Here is a 20,029-nt window from a genome sequence, read left to right on the forward strand (position 1 = left end):
AACCTAGTGGCAGAGTGGGACTAAAAGCTCACATCTACTTATTTTTCTTCCAGTGCTTATGTTAGCACATGTAGAGGTTTCTTAAATTGGCAATTTCCCAATTCAAACTTTCTTCAAAATACAGTGAGCACCTTTGCTGCTGTTGCTGAATAGATGACTAAATTACTATTTTGGAGTTCTTATTTAGTTTCACATGCCTGCCTGATGAGCACTCTAATACATTACCCTTTGTCACAGTATCTTTTGAAATAACAAGTGAAAATTTGCAGTTTCTTGAATTGTCATTTTGTTAACTTGCATACTAAAGTTTCATTAAATATCTAAATATATCAATTACATCGTATTAGTGAGAGATTAAAGAGACATAATAAATGATGGTCCTTAGAAAAGCTATTTCCCTTTGAAACATAGGTGTTAGCAGTTATGAACTTAAAAGTAGTTTAATGTTAGAATTGGCCAGTGTATATAGAATTCTAACACCATTCTGTTAAAGGCTCTCAGAACTTGAGTCCAGTGTTTAGTGTAATTATTCATAAAGAAGTTTTTATATCTGATGCCATGGTAAAATCTGCAGTGTTTCATTCTTTGGTATTCTCCTAATTAAATTTTACTGTTAGAGGGGATTGCAGAGATTATTCATTTCAGTCTTCTGGTTGGTATCTTCTAGTTGGTATCTTCTGTGACATAACTGCTCCTTGAGCTGTTCTAGCAAGGATGAACTTAGGTACTTTATAAGGTAGTGTAATCCACTTGTGAATAATTCTGGTGGTTAGGAAATGTGGGAAATATTTATTCCAAAGTCTAGCTTCTTATATCTTTCCAATTATTTGTGAGTTGTATCCTAGTTCTATCCTTTCAAACAAGGTAGATTTTCTGCTTAGTTTATCACAGGACAGTCCATCAAAATAGCCAGAGGCTTCTATAATTTCCTTTGAGTCTTTCCTATTCCAGACTTGAAGTCCTTAGTTTGATTTATTTTTACTCATGTTACATGAATTTCTATCAGGATTACCTTCTTCTGGTTATGTTTCATTTTTTTAGGGTCTTAAATTTTTCCAAATTGAACAGAGTACTTCAGAGTGCACAATGACTATATAATATGTGATGGGATGGTGATATGCTTTATACTGGGCACTTAAATATATGCAACCTAATTTTTTTAATTTTGAGGAAGCTACATCTCACTATTAGTTCATTCTGGACTTAAGAGTCACCTAAAGCCCCTTTCCACAAAAGCAGTGAGTAAGTTCACATCCTCTAATCTGTTCTTTTGCAGTTGAGCTTTTTAAACAGAAATGTTTAGATTTTACAGTTACCCCTATTATATTTCATCTTCATTGAGTTCATTGTTATGGTGTTTTAGTAACTTTAAACACGCTCATTTGTTTTTAGTATACTAGCAGTGTCTCCCAAGTATGTATAATTTGAGGGTTTCTTTTTTTTTTTAAGATTTTATTTTATTTATTTGACAGAGATAGCCAGCGAGAGAGGGAACACAAGCAGGGGAAGTGGGAGAGGAAGAAGCAGGGTACTAGCGGAGGAGCCTGATGTGGGGCTCGATCCCAGAACGCTGGGATCAAGCCCTGAGCCGAAGGCAGACGCTTAACAACTGCGCCACCCAGGCGCCCCAATTTGAGGGTTTCTTAACTAACATATTTTATTCTTATTTACTATATGTAGTGCACTAGATATATTTCTTTTCTTTATGATATTGATAGTTTGGGGGGACCACTTTAGAAGTTTATTCTGATCAAAAGTTTCCATAAATGTCCCGGTTAACTTAGAAAAAGAAAAGGAACTTGCCCTGCCCCATGTTACAGTATAATAAAACACTTTAGTAATTGTGAAAACCTAAGATAGTTGTTTAAGAACAGACAAATAAACCACTGGGACAATACAGAGAATTCAAGAGCTAGATTCATTTATATGTTGAGAACTTATAAGATAAAAATGGCATTTTATGGGGCGCCTGGGTAGCGCAGTCGTTAAAGCGTCTGCCTTCGGCTCAGGGCGTGATCCCCGCGTACAGGGATCGAGTCCCACATCGGGCTCCTCCGCTATGAGCCTGCTTCTTCCTCTCCCACTCCCCCTGCTGTGTTCCCTCTCTCGCTGGCTGTCTCTCTGTCACATAAATAAATAAAATCTTAAAAAAAAAAAATGGCATTTTATTTCCTTATTTATTTTAACGTGGTGCTCAGACTCATGACCGTGAGATCGAGACCTGAGCCGAGATCGTGAGTCGGACGCTTAACCAATTAAGCCACCCAGGCACCCCAAAAGATGGCATTTTAAATTGATTGGTTATGTATAGACTATTTAGTAGTGGTGTGGGACCACTGGCTTACCATATGGAGAAAAATAAAATAGAGTCCTTATATAACACTGTTTATAAAGAAGGACCTCAAATGGATTAGTGGCCAAAATAATATAGATAAAAGTATATATATATGCTATATGTATAGATAACTATAGATAGTTATAAAACTATATATATAGATAACTATATATAGATAAAGCTATAGTTAATGAAACACTTTGTGATTTAGTATTAGGAAAATAATTCTCTTTTTAAAAAGATTTTATTTATTTATTTATTTATTTGAGAGAAAGAGACCGAGCATGAGCAGAGGGGGAGGGGCAAAGGGAGAGAGACAAACACATTCTCCACTGAGCAGGAAGCCTGATGCAGGGCTTAAAAGCATGAAACCATAAGGTGAAAAATGATTCATTTGTTGATATAGTATTAAGGATTTCAGTTCAACAAATACATATGTATTGTTAACAGGCAGATAACATTTGGAAGATATTTGCAATAACTAAACCTGTTAATGAATTAATATCTGGACTATCAGGCTATCAAAGAAACTCCTTCAATTCAACAAAAAGACTGGGGCCCCAATAGAAAAATGAGCAAAGGAAACAAACGGGGAATTAACAGAAGGAACAGGTACATGAAGGAATGCTCAAATTCATTAGTACCAGGAGAAATCCCAATTAAAATAACGTTTTAGTTTTACCTGCTAGGCTAGCAAAAAATAGAAAGCAGAGCTGGATAATGCCTAATCTTGTCTGAGATATGGGGAAATAGAAACCTCCAGGAATATAGATTGTTCAGCTGCTCTGGAGAGCAATTTGGCAGTTCTTCATCACTTAGTTGATAAAATTCACTTGGACCTAACAATTTTGTTCCTGGGTATACAACCAGAGATTAGTTCTCATGCAAGCCCATAAAAGGATATAGTAAGAGATTCTGCATTGCACCATTGTTTTCGGTAGCTGGCAATTAAAGTCTGCATTGTTGGGTGAATGGATAGACAACATATGGAGTACTTTGCATCAATCAGAAACAATGAACTAAGCATCCCACAGCAATATGAATACATTTTAAAAACCTAGTGCCAGAGGATAAAAGTGGAAATATAAGCAAACAGAAGGATGTTCATCAAACGCATTAGAAGAAATAACTTATTGAGAAGAGGAAGGGAGTTTAGGAAGTGGAGATGGAAGGAAAGAAGAGAGGTCTTGTACAGATGAATGATAATAAGCCATGAATCGAGGAGTATGATTAACTTAACCTTTTGTATCTGGGACATAAAAGTGGGGTTTGGGGACTCATTTGGCAGTGATATATGTAAGTTGGGTTGGAGAAGAAAAAATTAAAGGCATAAAAAACAAGAGACTTAAGGGGCGCCTGGGTGGCGCAGTCGTTAAGCGTCTGCCTTCGGCTCAGGGCGTGATCCCGGCATTCTGGGATCGAGCCCCACATCAGGCTCCTCCACTGGGAGCCTGCTTCTTCCTCTCCAGCTCCCCCTGCTTGTGTTCCCTCTCTCGCTGGCTGTCTCTCTCTGTCAAATAAATAAATAAAATTTTTAAAAACAAAAAACAAGAGACTTAAAATAATCCAGGTATACTGGAACATGAGGTTATAATTTAAGATGGTGGTAATTGGGAATGAAAAGTAAAGGACTGATGTGAGAAGTACTGCAGAGAGGTGAGGTCAGCAACTAATTGGATGAAGAGATGAGCCAGGTTTTGAATCTGGGTAAATGCGGAGAGGGAGGCCTCAGTAAAGAGGAGCAGCAATAGGATAACCAGATAACATGGGGGAGATATGTTTAATTCAGCTTTAGATTCCATTGGCGGTTCTAGGAGCTTGTTGAGGTATATTATCCACTATTAGAACATTTATGAAGAATATACTGTGCTAGGTATTGAAACAGAACCTTTTTTTATCCTAAGTTGTTTCAGCACAGCTATTTTATTTTATTTTAAGATTTTATTTATTTATTTGATGGAGAGAGAGACAGCCAGCGAGAGAGGGAACACAAGCAGGGGGAGTGGGAGAGGAAGAAGCAGGCTCCCAGTGGAGCAGAGAGCCTGATGCGGGGCTCGATCCCAGAACCCTGGGATCACGCCCTGAGCCGAAGGCAGACGCCTAACGGCTGAGCCACCCAGGTGCCCCATAGCACAGCTATTTTAATCTCCTCCAACCATTTTGATCCTTAGAGTGGTTTGATTGGGTTGTCCAGATTTGGTAAGCTTAGAGTTACACCGATTTACTGTTGAGTAAAAGTGACAAAATAGTCAAGACATTCTGACAAATTAGATCTGTAAAGTTTCACATAAGAAACTGGACTTGATGATAATGGCTGCAGAAAAAAATCTTAAATGGCAGAAAATTTTGAAATTTGTTTTGTATGTAAAAACGGATCAGTGAGTCAAATCTTTTTTGTAAAATTTACTCTATAAGAGGCTTGATGTTGATTTAAATAGTTTGAGCAAAGTGAAATTGAAGAAGGAAAATAGAAATTTTGAGCATGTAGAAAATTGCTCTAGGTATCAAGTCAGTTCAATTATTTTGTATCAGAGAATGCCTTTTTCTCTCCTTTCTCTCCTACCTACCCATAGGCTAGCATTGAATCTTTTTTCCCATTCTTTTAAATGTATTGTAAATTATACCAGTAATAATGTAAGTATACTCTCATCATAATATATTTATATTATTTAGACAAAATAAAAAATTGTTCTTCACTTCTCTCACCAGAGGTAACCACTGTATCTATTTGGTACATATCCTTCTAGATATCTTTCCACTGCTTTTATGAGTAATGTGTGTACAAAATTAAATGTTGATTTGTGGGTATTTTGTATTCTCACTATAGTCTAATTTTTTTAATGTAAAAGTCTTGAGTATCTTTCCATGTAAGTATATATAGGATAAAAATGTTTGCTGGGTGAAAACAGGTTTCCGAATATTCTTACTGGCTAGATAATATTGTAAGGATGGGGAAGGGGGTTGAAAAGGACTAAGGGGTATAGTGTGTTTATTGCTGTCAAAAATCTCACAGTCTAATAGAAGTGAAGTGTACAATAATTCTAATACAGTGGAGTAAATGTTCTAGTAGACATATGTGCTAGGTGGTATTTGAGCACAGAGTGAAGAGCGTCAAACTCTTTGATAGAGAAGTGCATGTGTCAGGTAATGCTCAGAGATGGTAAAAGGGATTTGGGATCATTTTCTAAGGATAATATTTTGCAGGTTTACTGAGGCCCAGAATGATTAGGTAATTCACTGGATTCATTCTTTTCTGTCTTTTGTGAAATTCATATCCCTTGCCAGAAATCAGTCTTTCTGATATTCTAGGGTATGGTCCTGAAAGCAATATCTTTATCAGTATGATTGTCTTTCAGAATTTTGGCAGCTTTAAATAGTGTGAGAATTACTTTATTTTGTATTTCATCATGCAGAGGATTATGTGAATGTATTTTTTTCCCTTTTTTTAGGGAGGTGGTTGACTCAATGGTTCAGCATTTTAAGGTGACTATATTTGGGGACCGTAGACCAGTTTATGATGGAAAAAGAAGCCTTTACACAGCCAATCCACTACCTGTGGCAACTACTGGGGTAAGATACTTTCCTTTATTGAAAAGCTATTCTTTTGCAATATCTCCCTTTATTTTTGATTTTTATTTATTTACTTTTTTGTTTTTTGAGAGAGAGATTGAGTTGGGGAGAGGGGGCATAGGGAGAAGGAGGGAATCTCAAGCAGGCTCCATGCCTATCATGGAGGCCGACACAGGGCTCAATACCATGACCTTGAAATCATGACTCAAGCTTAAACCAAGAGTCGGACACTCAACCAACTGAGCCACCCAGGCACCCCACAGTATCTCCCTTTAAATGCATTTATTACCATTTTATTGTAGTCCATATATACAAGAGTATTTTTTATATTTTTTAACTTTTTATTTTGAAATAATTTTTTTTCCAGTTTTTTTTTTTAAGATTTTATTTATTTGAGAGAGACAGCAGGGGGTGGGGCAGCGGGAGAGAAAGAGGGGTAAGCAGACTCCCTGCTCAGCAGGGAGCCCAACGTGAGACTCAAACATACTGAAAAGTTGTAAGAGTCAAAGAACTCATGTAGACCTTTTACCCAGATTCACCAGTGTTCCTTAATTTTTACATTTGTCTTATCATTCTTTCTTTCTCTCTTTTGTTGTCATTATAGATATTTATATAGAGTGAGCTACACATACATACTTATTTTTTCCTGAACCATTCAAGAGAAGGTTGCATGTATGATGCCCTTTAATATGTATTTCCTAAGACCAAGGATAAAAATCAAAGTACGGTTTTCCGCTCCACTAAATTTTTTATCGATATACTTTTATCTACTCAACAACCCATATTCCAGTTTTGTCATTTGTTCCGCTGATGACTTTTAGCATTTTTCCCCCTCTAGTACAAATTCAGTCCAGGTTCATGATTGTACTTAGATACATGTCTTTTTTTTTTTCTTAAGATTTTTTTATTTATTCGAAAGAGGGAGCAAGCACATGAGCAGAGGCAGGGGCAGAGGGAGAGGGAAAGATTCTCAATCAGATCCCCATTGAGAATGGAGGCTAGTACGGGGCTCAGTCCCACAAACCTGAGATCGTGACCTGAGCCAAAATCAACAGTGAGATGCTTAATCTACTGAGCCACCTAGGTGCCCCAAGATACCACGTCTTTTTAGTGTCCTTTGTTCTGGAAGAGTTTCCCAGCCTTTTTCTTTTCCTCTCATGACATTAACATGGTAGAAGATTACAGGCAAGTTGTTTTGTAGAATGTCCCTCAATCTGGGTTCGTCTGATTTTCTCTTGATTAGATTCTGATTAAGCATTTTTAGCAGAAATAATTACACAAGTGTTCTTTCCTTATCAATGGATCACATCGGGAGACCTTAATATGTATTTGTTCCGTTAATTGTAATGTTAAGTTTGGTCACTTGGTTAAGCTGGTATCTGCCAGGTTTTTCCTGTCAAGTTTTTCTTTTTTCTCTTTACTCTTGTGGAGAGATTTTATTTTAAATTACGGTAAAATACACATAACATAAAATTTACCAACTGAGCCATTTTTAATGTACATTTTAGTGGCATGAAGTACATTTGCAATCATCATCACTATCTATCTCCATAACTCTTTTTATTTTATAAAACTGAAACTGTACCCATGAAACACTAAGTCTCCCCATTCTCCACTCAGCTCCTGGCAGCCACCATTCTACCTTTTGTCTCTGTGACTTTAACTACTCGCAGTACCTCATCTAAGTGGAATCATACAGTATTTGTGTTTTTGTGACTGACTTATTTCACTTAGCCTCATGTCCTCAAAATCCATCCATGTTGTTGCATGTGTCAGAATTTCCTTCCTTGTTAAGGCTGAATAATATTTCTTTGTATATACCACATTTTGTTTATCCATACATCTGTGATGAACAGCTTTTGGCTATTAAAATAATGCTGCTGTGAACATGGGTGTACAAATATCTATTTCAATTCTTGCTTTCAGTTCTTTTGTGTATAGGTGGTAATTCTATTTTTAACATTTTGAGAAATCACCATACCGTTTTCCACAGTGGCTGTACCATTTTACTTTCACACCAGCAATGCACAAGGGTTCCAAATTCTCCACAGCCTTGCCAACACTTGTTGTTTTCTGGGTTTTTTTTTTTTTTTTTATTGTAACCATCCTAATGGGTGTGAGATTATATCTCACTGTGGTTTTTATTTTCATTTCCCTAATGATTAGTGAGTTGAGCATCTTTTCATGAGCTCATTTGTGTATCTTCATCCTTTGCCCATTTTTTAAATTGGGATTAGTTTTTGTTGTTGCTGAGTTTTAGGGATTCTTACCAGATAAATGATTTGCAAATATTTTCTCACATTTTGTAGGTTGCCTTTGCACTTTGTTGATTGTGTCCTCTGGTGCACAGAAGCGTTTTTGGTTTTGTTTTTTGTTGTTGTTTTTTGAGTAGGCTCCGTACCCAGGGCGGGGGGCTTGAACTCATGACCCTGACTGAGATCAAGACCTGAGCTGAGCTTAAGAACCGTTGGATGGTTAACCTACTGAGCCACTTAGGGGCCCCTAAGAAGTTTTTAGTTTTGATATGGGAAATACTTTTTTTTCCTTAAATTTTTAAAATTTGTTTATTTTAGAGAGTGTGTGAACTGGGGGACAGGGGGCAGAGGGAGAGGGAGAATCTCAAGCAGACTCCCTGCTGAGCAGGGCACCCGATGCAGGCTTGATCTGAAGACCCTGAGATCATGATCTGCGCCGAGATCAAGAATTGATCACTTAGCCAACTGAGCCACCCAGGCACCCCGATATGGAGGGTACAAGGAATCCTATTTCTCATTAGATTTTTAAGTAATTGATGATTCTTGCTTGGAAGAATTATTACTATGTAGTAATGGTGATTTTCTAATTCTGTCATTCCTTCTACATTTATTAGTTGGTATTGCCTGTAACAGAGAGCATTTTCTTTTCCCTAATTTATTTATCCTTACTTATTTCACTGCCCCAGTTGTCCCAGATTTGGCCATTGGGAGCCCCTTTAAGCTGGTTCCTGTTTCCTTTTTACATTATACACTTTTTTTGAGTATTTCCTTACTTTCTGGCACAAGATGATCCAGGCTCATCTTAAGTTTTCCCTGCTGCAGCCATGCAACTGGCTCTTTCTCAAAGGAACAGTGGTTTCTTTCAGTAAAGGGATGCAACTTAGAAACCAAAATCTGGGTATGTATTCATGCTGCTGGGGTATTGGTGTTTCTGAAATGGACACAGATAGGAAATAAAAATATATAAATAAGTGAATAAAAGAGACAATATATAATAAATATTACATGTCATATGATGAACCTACCATACGTATCCTGCAGAAGTACTACTTATTGTATAATGTACAATATATATGTATCAGAAATCATGAGTTCAAACTGATTCTTTAAGTTTTAGTTTATCCCCCCAGGATTCTTCCTTTACTCCCCACATTGCATATTTGTATTTTCCTTCTTTTTTGAACCTCAGAACATTACTGCTTTTTATTCATTTGTTCAGTCCTGTCGTACATTTATAAAATTGTTTCTGGATTACTACACCATGCCACCCGCCTGTCCTCCAAACCCCTAACTGAGAATATATTCAGTATACCGTGTTCAGGAGTTCCTTGCATTAATGTTTTCTCTTTTCCCTTCTTTCAGTGTGGTTAAGTTATTTATTTGAAATACATTTGGTTTCATTTGATTTTGTTTATATTTTAACTTTTTCACTTTATCCTTCTTGGTTTTATTTTTTTAACTGATAAAACTTTATTAAAAAAAAAAAAGTTTTATTTAACATGGTTCCAGAAATCAAAACTATACTGAAAAATATACTCAGAATTGTTGTTCCTCCTTTATTTCTTCTAGTCTGTTTCTTCCCATCCTTTGAGAGTAACCAGTTTCTTTGTTTCTGGTTCATACTTCTTTTGTTTCTTTTGCAGAAATAAGATATATGTATATTTTCTCATTTTTCTCCTTTTTCACATAAAGGATGGCATACTATTTGTAATCTTGTGTACTTTGCTTTTTTTTTTTTTTTTTTGCTTAACAGTATAACTTGGAGGTTATTGATTTAGCCTTGACTTTTTTTTAGTATTTGCTCTGTTTTTTCTTAAATATCTTTATAACTTAAAAATAATTGTACTTATCTTTTTCAACTTATCGATTGATTATTTCCTCATCAACAGGTAGATTTAGATGTTACTTTACCTGGGGAAGGTGGAAAAGATCGACCTTTCAAGGTGTCAATTAAATTTGTCTCCCGGGTGAGTTGGCACCTGCTACACGAAGTACTAACAGGACGGACCTTGCCTGAGCCACTGGAATTGGACAAGCCAATCAGCACTAATCCCGTCCACGCCGTTGATGTGGTGCTACGACATCTGCCCTCCATGAAGTGGGTGCTTCTGGCTTTGTTTTCTTTTTACATTTTCAGTGTGAAGGCTTTCTTCCCAAGAGTGAGCTGTGCAGATCTCCTTGGATTAACCTTCACATGTTAATGTTTTGATTATTTCATTTAAAGAATAGCATGCATACAAGTTCATTGACAGAAGAAGTAAGTTACAGAACTGTTTTTGAAAGTGAATGCACATCATTAATGTAGCTATTCTAGCGGACACCTTTTAGAAAAATGTCAAACCTTTATCTTAGAAGCTGTAAATCCTGAGTAACTGACATGTTTAGTTAAGTCCCCTTGTTCTAAAGGTAATTTCATTGTTTATACAATAGTATCAATTTGTGTTAAAATTGCTACTCCCTTAATCACACTACCACCTCTCAAGTGTATGTTTGTATTGGTGTGCCTATATATGTAGGATCAATGTGTCTTTTTAAAGAAAAATATGTTTTGGAAACACATTTATAGAAATAGCCTTTCGATCAGTATTTATTTACTTTTCAGCATTTCCTAAGGTTGGAACTGGTTTTTCTTTTCATCTGTTTCTAAGAAAGTATTTTAAATAAAATTTATTCTTACCCAAACTAACATTCATTTTAGGAAGAGATAATTTCAGTAAAGGATGCCGATGGTTTTGTTTTATTTTTGTCTTTCATTTAGAATGGCTGCTTTTTGCTTTCACAAATTAGAAAATATTTAGTTTCATATATTCCTAATGATAAGCATCATTAGGATAAATTAAGTTTATGTGCCCTAGACTCACCTATTCTGCAAATTTAAATACCTATATGGGAAAGAAAGGACTGAACATGACATTTTAATTTTTGTAGATATACGCCTGTGGGGCGTTCCTTTTTCTCAGCTCCAGAAGGATATGACCACCCCCTGGGAGGGGGCAGGGAAGTATGGTTTGGATTCCATCAATCTGTTCGACCTGCCATGTGGAAAATGATGCTTAATATTGATGGTAAGGGAACTAAAACCATATTCCGTATTGGACAGTTGATTCCTGTGTTGCGCGCATGCGTCTGTGCATGTGTGTGTATGTGTGCAGTTTATATATAATTATATGTACTGGTGTCTTGGAAGTAATATTTGGACACATATAGGACAGAGTTGAGAAACCTTTATATTTTTACTACATTTCATTTAGAAAGCCTTTACACAGAAGTTGTCCTGGAATGCTACTGAGCATGAAGTAAGCACATTAAAGCCTTGACATGATTATCTGAACAATCTCATATTTTGCCCTTTTAACTCTTGAGTCAGTATTTCATTATGAAGTACATGTTTTAAAGGAAAAGTAGTCTGTCATGGTGACCCCAGGTGTTATACCAACTGCTGATGCTTATGGTGGTGCTAATTGCGTTCTCGTTTTTAGCTCATGAATATTTTTGAGTATATATAAAAGTAGGGAAAATAGTATGATAAACTGCCACCTATTTGCAAACTGTCAAGAATTTTCCACCTTTCCTTAAACTTTCTACATTTACTCCTCTAAATCAAATTCCAGATAGCAAGTTATTTTGCCTCTACTACTTCAGTATGTACCTCTAAAAAAAAAAAAATGGGTGTTTTCTTACACAGTCATAATGCCATTATCATATGTAAGAAAATTTTAAAAATCATATAGCCTCTAATTCCTTGTCTGTAGTCAGATTTCCTTGATTGACTCAAATATATCATTTTATAGTTAGTTGGTTCTAATCAGGATCCAAACAAGATCCACATATCATGTTTAGCTCATATGCCTTTTTTAATGTAGTAGTCCCATTTCCTTCCTCTTGTTTTGTTTCTTCTTTTTTTTTTAATGCCATTGACTTGCTGGAGAAACTCTGTCACTTGACCTGAAGAATATCCAAAAGTCCACATTTGTCTTTTGTTCTTGTGGTGTCATTACCTCGTTCCTCTGTCCCCTGTATTTCCTGAAAATGAAAGTTGGCCCTGGAAGTTTGATTCAGTTCTGGTTCAGAATACTTCATACATGCTTCATATGGTATCATATTAGGAGGCACACAGTATCTAGTGGTTCCAATTTTAGTGCTACTAAGATTGATCTGTAGGTTCAGAGATCAGTAGGCCTGATCTCTCCATTGTAAATCTCCCAGTCAGCCTTTCAATTACTAATACTCAATTCAGTAATCATTGTTACCCAGATCATTTATTTCAGTAGCAATTACCGAGTGGTATTTTTTCTAATTCTGTATTTATTAGTCTTTGATAGCTTTTTTGCTTTCTGGCACGGGAGGACATTTCAGGCTTATCTTATATTTCCTACCCTAAACCTGGAATCAGCCATTCCTTCAAGGATCCCTAGATCTTTCCAGATCACTACATGGTTTCTGCATTATTTTCAGTTGCTTCTACCATTGTGGAGATATGTCATTGAGGAGCTATATCTCAGAAGTCCTCTTTCGATGTACACAAGGGCTGTTTTGTTTGCCGTTTCAGAACATTGTTTCCTATATATGTAGATGTATCTTTAGGATAGATTTCAGGAGGGAAGATTAATGGGTCAAGGGCAAATGTCTTCGTAATTTTGATCATTATTGGCAGATTGCCCTCTGTAGAGGTTCTAAATATTGTGCATCAGTGAATGAGACTACCTGTTTTGTTGCTACTAGAAATGTCAAACTCTAGATTCTATTAATTGGATTTGCAAGAAATCATTTCCTCATGTACTTTCATTTTGCATTTGGCCATCTTTTCACATGTGTAAGGGTCACCTTGTTTATTTTTTTATTAGCTGTTTGTTTATGTCTTTTGTCCTTCCTTTCTGTTGGATTTTCGGTTTTCTCGTTTACTGAGAGCTTTCTAAATTAAGGGGATTAGCCCCTTGTGTTATGAATTGCATTTATCCCTGATCGTTTGTCTTTTAACCTTTGGTACGGTCTTGTTTTTGTATTTTGCTGTGTAGAAATTTGTGTCTTTGTTGGTGGGGGGATGGTAAATACATATACACAAACACTTTAATGAGTACTCAATCGTTTCTTTTTTATGACTTGTAGTATCTTATAGGGCTCGTCTCAAATTTCTCTTCAGGCTTTTCTAGGCTATTCTTATTTATTTTACCATGTAAGCTGTAGAAACACCAGTGGGTGTGGGAGGATGAGCTATTATTTTTATTGAAATCTCACTACATTTATAAATTGTTAGGACAAATTGGCATCTTTAAGATACTGAGTCTTTCTGTCCAAGAAAACACTGTACCTTTTTATTGGTGCAAGATTACTTTTGTTTCCTTCAGCGGTGTTTTAAAGTTTTCCTCACGTAAAAGTTGCACATATCTTGCACATATACCCCCTCCCCGCCTTTTTTCTTTCTTTCTTTCTTTTTTTTTTTTTTTTTGCTATTAAATGGATTTATAGACTAACTGGTTATTGTTTACATACATGAAGGCCTTTGACTTCTGTATACCTTTTTCTCTCTGCCTTATTGAATTCCATTTTTGTTTATAGTAGTTATTCAAGTGATTTTCTTGGCATTTCTAGGTTATAATCGTTTCATCTGCAGATAGTGATAGGTTTACCTCTTCCTTTGGATTTTTATACTTCTGATTTTTTTTCTTACCAGATTGTATTGACTAATTAGACAGTGTTAACCGGAGTGATTAGTGGGCATCCTCTTTTTATTCCTTACCATAGAAAGGAATGCTTCCAATGTTTCTACATTAAGTATGATATATACATAATATGTATGTATATGTATAAGAGCATCTGTTGATTGCTATTTTATTAAGTACTTCTAATCAAGAATGGATGTTGAATTTTGTCAGATTTCTTACAGGATCAGTGGAGCTAATGATACGATATTTCTTTTTAACAAACATTGAACTAGACTTGTGTTTCTGGATTTTTTTAATGTGATACTGTATTCTGTTTGCTAATATTTTACTTTTTTAATCAAAATGCAAAAGCAAGTTTGATCTGTAATCTTTTTTTGTGTAATCTTTTTCAAGTTTTGGTATTAATCTTTTATCATAAAAAATCAGAAGTTTTCATTTTCTAAAATGTACAAGGTTTTAAATAGTATTAAAATTGTCAGCTCTTAAAATTTGGTAGAATTCTATAAAATTTTGTGGCGTGGTATGTTTTGTTTTGCTCGATGGGTAGTAGCTCTTTGAAAACTTCCATTTATTTTGTGAAAATCAGCTTGTTTAGGCTTAGTTTGGGGTTCAGTTATGGTAGGTTATATCTTCTTAGAAAATTATTTTATCTGTATTTGATTTTTATAGAGAGTTTTACATAGTTTCTTATTTTTTGAAATTATGTTTACTTCTCTGGTCCCCCCCCCCATTTCTTATTTTGTATATTTGTGTTTTGTCCATTTTACTCTTGATTAGGAGAGATAGAGTAGTGTAAATAACTGGTTTCAACACCCCCTCCCCCAGCCACCTGGCAAAAGAGCTTTGGAAACTTTTTTTTTTTTTTAAGCTCTCTGGCTTTCTGTTTTCTAAATTCTTAATTTCTGCTTTTGGCTTTATAAGTGTTTTCCTCTACTTTTTTTCTACTTTGTTACTTTAGTTGTTTTTCTGACTTTTTGAGCTGTATTACAAGTAACTCATTTACTTTCATTTTTTCTTACTGATGAAATTATTTAAAGCAATGAATTTTCTTCTGATCACTATTTTAGCTACATGCCAAAGCTTCTAATGTGTAGAAGTTTTATTATTGTTTAGAAACACCACAAATTTTATTTGTATTTTCCTTCTTATCCAAATGTTGATTGAGAGACTTTTTAAATTTTCAGATTGAAGATTTTTTTACTTTCTGATTTTGTTGAAAATTTCTAGTTTTGTGGATTGTTAATCAGAGAATGTGACTTGTATTTCTCCTTTTAGAATCTGTTGAGGTATATTTTGTAGTCTAGGGGTGCCTGGATGGCTCATTGGATTAAGTGTCCAACTCTTGGTTTCAGCTCAGGTCATGATCTCAGGGTCATGAGATTGAGCCCTGCATCAGGCTCCGTAACTCAGTGCAGAGTTGGCTTGAGATTCTTTCCCTCTGCCCCCCCCCCTTTGTTTCTCTCTCTGCTCACAGGTACCTGAGCCCCCCCCCCCCTAAAAGGAAGGAACGAAAGATTTGTTGATGTACGTTCTGTAGTCTAATACATAGTCAATTTTTGTGAAAGTTCAATAGTATTTGAAAATACGTATATTCAATTATTAGGGTAGAGTTAAATGAATATCCATCAGTGCTTACCGTTTTAGATCATTTCTGAGTTATTTTTGTTTACTTGTTCTCTCAGACTGGGAGAAGAATTTTTAAATTTCTATTATCGTGTTTCTCTCTCCTAATATCTCCTGTGTGATTTCTGCTTTCTGAATGTTGCTGCTATCTTAAGTGCATATATGTACCTGTTTCTTCCTTGTGAATTGTACCCTTTACAATGATAAAGTGACTTTCTTCTTAAACTTTGGACTAAAAGTCTGCATAATCTAATGAAAGGATTACAATCCATGTGTTTGTGAACCTTATCCTATCTGTTAATTTTTCCTTTCCTTTACCTTTTTAAATGCTTTCAGAATCACAGATATATCTTGGTGACAGCATAGAATGGTTTTGCTTTTTGTGATTCAGTCTAGAGCTTTTTTTCTGTTAACGGATGAGTTAAGCTGGATAGATAGGAAGGACATACATGCTTGGTCTTAGTTGTGTCACATTATTTTATATTATATTTTCTGATTATATATGTTCTTGAAACTACTAGTGGTCTGCTTGTGTGCTTTTTAAATAATGGTTTTGATATTAAGGGTTTTTTTTCCCCACCAGTGGTAAACCTTTATACTTACACCTTCATATAATACTCATGTTTCTTTTTTTTTTTTTACTTTTTTTTTTTTTTGGAAGTGTGGTTGACACACGGTGTTACATTAGTATCAGGTATACAACATAGTGATTGGGCAAGTTTGTATATTATGCTATGCCACTTTCTTTTAAAGCGGTGTCTTTTTTCCTTAATAAGTAACAATTATTTTAGCTTTATTATCTTCCTTTCCTTCTTCCCTCCCTCTCCTTTACTAACTAGCTTTAGCAAATATACCATTATATTATTGTTCTTTATAATTTTGCTCAAACTTTTACTGTTTGACTTTCAACGTTGACTCCTATCTATTACTGTAAGGTACAATCAATAAGTTCATTCTACTTTTTATGTTTTCCACTGTCATTGATTTATTTGTATATATTATTATTCCTGCATTGTTAGAGCATGTAACAGTTGCATTCTAGTCTGTCACTCGTATATGCATTTGCTTTCATCTCAAATCTACAATTAAGTGTATTTATGCTATCAGTCCTTGGGCTGATTTTTCCTGTCATCTCTTGGTTGCAGTTTGTCCTCAGTTTTTTCTTTTGTGTGTGTGTGTGTGTATGTGTGTGTTGTTTTAGTTTATTTATTATTATTTTTATAATTTTTTAATTTAAATTCAATTAGCCAACATACAGTACGTCATTAGTTTTTGATGTAGTGTCCAATGATTCATTAGTTGCGTTTAACACCAGTCCTCATCAGATCACATGCCCTCCTTAATGCCCATCACCTAGTTACCTCCTCCCCCTACCCTCTCCCTTCCACAACCCTCAGTTTGTTTCTAGGAGTCAAGAGTCTCTGGTGGTTTGTCTCCCTCTCTGATTTCTTCCCATTCAGTTTTCCCTCCCTTCCCCTATGGTCCTCTGCTCTATTCCTTACATTCCACATATGAGTGAAACCATATGACAGTTGTCTTTCTCTGAGTGACCTATTTCACTTAGCATAATCCCCTCCAGTTCCATCCATATCGATGCAAATGGTAGGTATTCATCCTTTCTGGTGGCTGAGTAATATTCCATTGTATATATGAACCACATCTTCTTTATTCATTCATCTGTTGAAGGACATCTCAGCTCCTTCCACAGTTTGGCTGTTGTGTGACATTGCTGCTATGAACATTGGGGTGCGTGTGCCCCTTCTTTTCATTACATCTGTATCTTTAGGGTAAATACCCAGTAGTGCAGTTGCTGGGTTGTAGGGTAGCTCTGTTTTTCAACTTCATGAGGCACCTCCATCCTGCTTTCCAGACTGGCTGTACCAGCTTGCATTCCCACCAGCAGTATAAGAGGGTTCCCCTTTCTCCATATCCTCACTAACATTTGTTGTTCCCTGTCTTGTTAACTCAGTTGTTTCTTCAAGAAGAGAAGGGCTCATGAATAAGAGCTAAGTGTTAAATACTGAAAACCATTTACTGATAGCCTTACTCCTGAAGGATTGTTTGTCTAAGACATAAAATTATTGACTTAACACTTTCTTGAATATCTTCTAAGTATTTGTCTCCTGTCTTGATGTTCAGCAGAGAAGTATCATATCACCTTGATTTTCTTTCCCTTAGAGGGAACCTGCTTTTTTTGTCTGGTTGCTAAAATTATTTTTGCTCTTATTTTCACTGGATTTTCTTGTCGGTGTTGATCATTTTAGGTCAGTTTTCAAAGGTTCCCTTTGAAAATATAGGTTCAAGTCTTTTTTTTTAATTGTTTAATTTTCTTTTAAAACATTACTATTCTGTTTGCTCCTTATTGTGCCTTTTGTAGTGTAATTTTTACCATGTGCTTACATTTTTCAACTTTTAAAAATCTTTTTCTTTCTTTTTTTTTTTTTTTTTTAAAGATTTTATTTATTTATTTGACAGAGAGAGACAGCCAGCGAGAGAGGGAACACAAGCAGGGGGAGTGGGAGAGGAAGAAGCAGGCTCATAGCGGAAGAGCCTGATGTGGGACTCGATCCCATAACGCCGGGATCACGCCCTGAGCCGAAGGCAGACGCCTAACCGCTGTGCCACCCAGGCGCCCCTAAAAATCTTTTTCTTCCATTTCTTTCATGAATCTGATCTGTAGGACTTTTGTTTTTACTTCCTCTGTTGACTGGCTGTCTCTTCCCTAAGTTCTTGAATTTCTGCTCTGAGATTTTCTTTTTCTTTCTTTCTTTCTTTTTTTTTTTAATGTTTATTTATTTATTTAAGTAATTTCTACACCCAGCATAGGGCTCAAACTCACAACCCCAATATCAAGAATCCCATGTTCTTCTGACTGAGCCAGACAACCACCCTTCTGAGATTTTCCTGATAGCTGTATTAAGAATTTTTGAATTCATGGGACACCAGAGTGGCTCACTTGGTTAAGTGACCAACTCTTGGTTTCAGCTCAGGTCATGAACTCAGGGTCCTGTGTCAGGCTCCCCGCTCTGTGGGGTGTCTGCCTTGGGATTCTCTCTCCCTCTCTTTCTGTGCCCTGTCCGCCCCCCACTGTTTGCACGTTTGCTCACATGTGCACTCTAGCTCTCAAAATAAATAAATCTTTAAAAAAAACAAAAGAATTTTTGAATTCATGTTAAAAAGTAGTGTTATGGTTTTCATCTACTTTGTGATAATTTTTTCTTTGAGTTTTCTTTGTCAAGGATGTACTGTTTTACTTTTTTTTATTTTTTTTATGGTGTCTTTATGCGGATACTTACCACTTTTTTGTTACTCATATTTGAATGAGATGAGCTTTCCCAAACCACCTATTGGAAGATTCTGGAGCGGGGAGAGGAGGAACAGGACATTAGGAGCAAGGTGGTTTCCCAGGTTCCTCTGCTCAAGGCCTCTGTCCTCTGTTGTTCTGATGGATTCTTTCTTCAAAATATAGCTACATTTCCTTTGCCTCTTAGTAATTTACATATATATGAGGTGTGAACTACCAGCCATCAGGTCCTTACTAGTTTCTGCTACCAAGGGATACAACTCCTGCCTTTTAAACTGCCTGTTCCAAATGTTAACAGAATTTGTGAAGGGTATACAGGAGTTCTTTGTGGTGTTCTGTGAATTTTTCTGTAAGTTTGAAATTATGGATGAAAAGTGCATGCCTCACTTTTAAAGGAGTACTAGTGTCTGAGATCTGTCACTTCTAGACCACCCTCCACTCATTCTCATGGCACTTTTACACCTCCTTGTTCTACTTTCTTGAGATTCCCCCAGGCCAGTCTCAGTTCTAAACATTTCAGTTCCCACTTAGGATAGGACCCTCTCTTTCTGGGAGTGAAAATTTTCTATTCCCCAACTAGGCTCTTTTCATACTACTTGTCTTCTCCCTTGCATAGGTTCTACCAGTCCCAAGTACTTTGGGCCATGTTCACTTATAATTTGGTATTTCAGTTTTTTACTGTCTCCTGGGTTCACCAAATATGTAGAGGGGTTTTCTTTTCTTTTTAAAAACATTCTCTTTGTTGTTCTATATTGGGTTCTAGGAGGAAAATGGGAAAATTTGGAAGTAAATTTCTATTTTCTTACTGGAACTTAAAGTCTAACTTTTGATATTATTAAACAATTTCTAAATAACCCACTGGTCATATAAATCGCAAAATTTTAAGTATTTTGAACTTAACGATAATGAAAATAATACATATCAGAACTGGTATGGTTAGGTAAAACAATGCTTAGAGAGAATTTAAAACTTTAAATGCCTATTAGAAAAGAAAAAAAGCATCAATGACCTAAGTATTCATCTCAACAAGTTATAAAAATAAAAAATAAATGAAATGCAAAGCAAATAGAAGGAAATAAGAGTTAAAAACAGAAATTAATGAAATAGAAAGCAAATTTATTCTGTAGGTAGGAAGACGTGAAAAGTTTTTAAGAAGGATAGTGACATGATCATATTTGTTTTCCAGAAAGAGACCTCTGGCAGCAGTGTGGAGAATAGATAGAGGAGAAAAAACTAATCTCAGAAGCCAGTTAGGAGGCTTTTTCAATCACTAGTTCAG

The 20,029-nt window shown here is 35.8% G+C and overlaps 1 protein-coding gene across 5 annotated transcripts in view; it reads left to right on the forward strand.

The window, feature by feature from the left end:
• The window catches only part of AGO3 (argonaute RISC catalytic component 3), a 127,999-nt gene that overhangs the window by 35,209 nt on the left and 72,761 nt on the right, over positions 1–20,029 (forward strand). For 4 of the 5 annotated variants that reach the window (XM_044390538.3, XM_044390539.3, XM_044390540.3 and 1 more), the window contains 3 exons: positions 5,785–5,905; positions 10,050–10,258; positions 11,089–11,225. In XM_044390538.3, the coding sequence (XP_044246473.1) occupies positions 5,785–5,905; positions 10,050–10,258; positions 11,089–11,225 (467 nt within the window). Of the gene's footprint in view, positions 1–5,784; positions 5,906–10,049; positions 10,259–11,088; positions 11,226–19,942 lie in introns of those variants that run through there. The other variant, XM_026516686.4, reaches the window with a different exon arrangement.

The sequence above is a fragment of the Ursus arctos genome, unplaced genomic scaffold (assembly GCF_023065955.2).
Source record: "Ursus arctos isolate Adak ecotype North America unplaced genomic scaffold, UrsArc2.0 scaffold_32, whole genome shotgun sequence".
Classification (NCBI taxonomy): Eukaryota; Metazoa; Chordata; class Mammalia; order Carnivora; family Ursidae; genus Ursus; species Ursus arctos.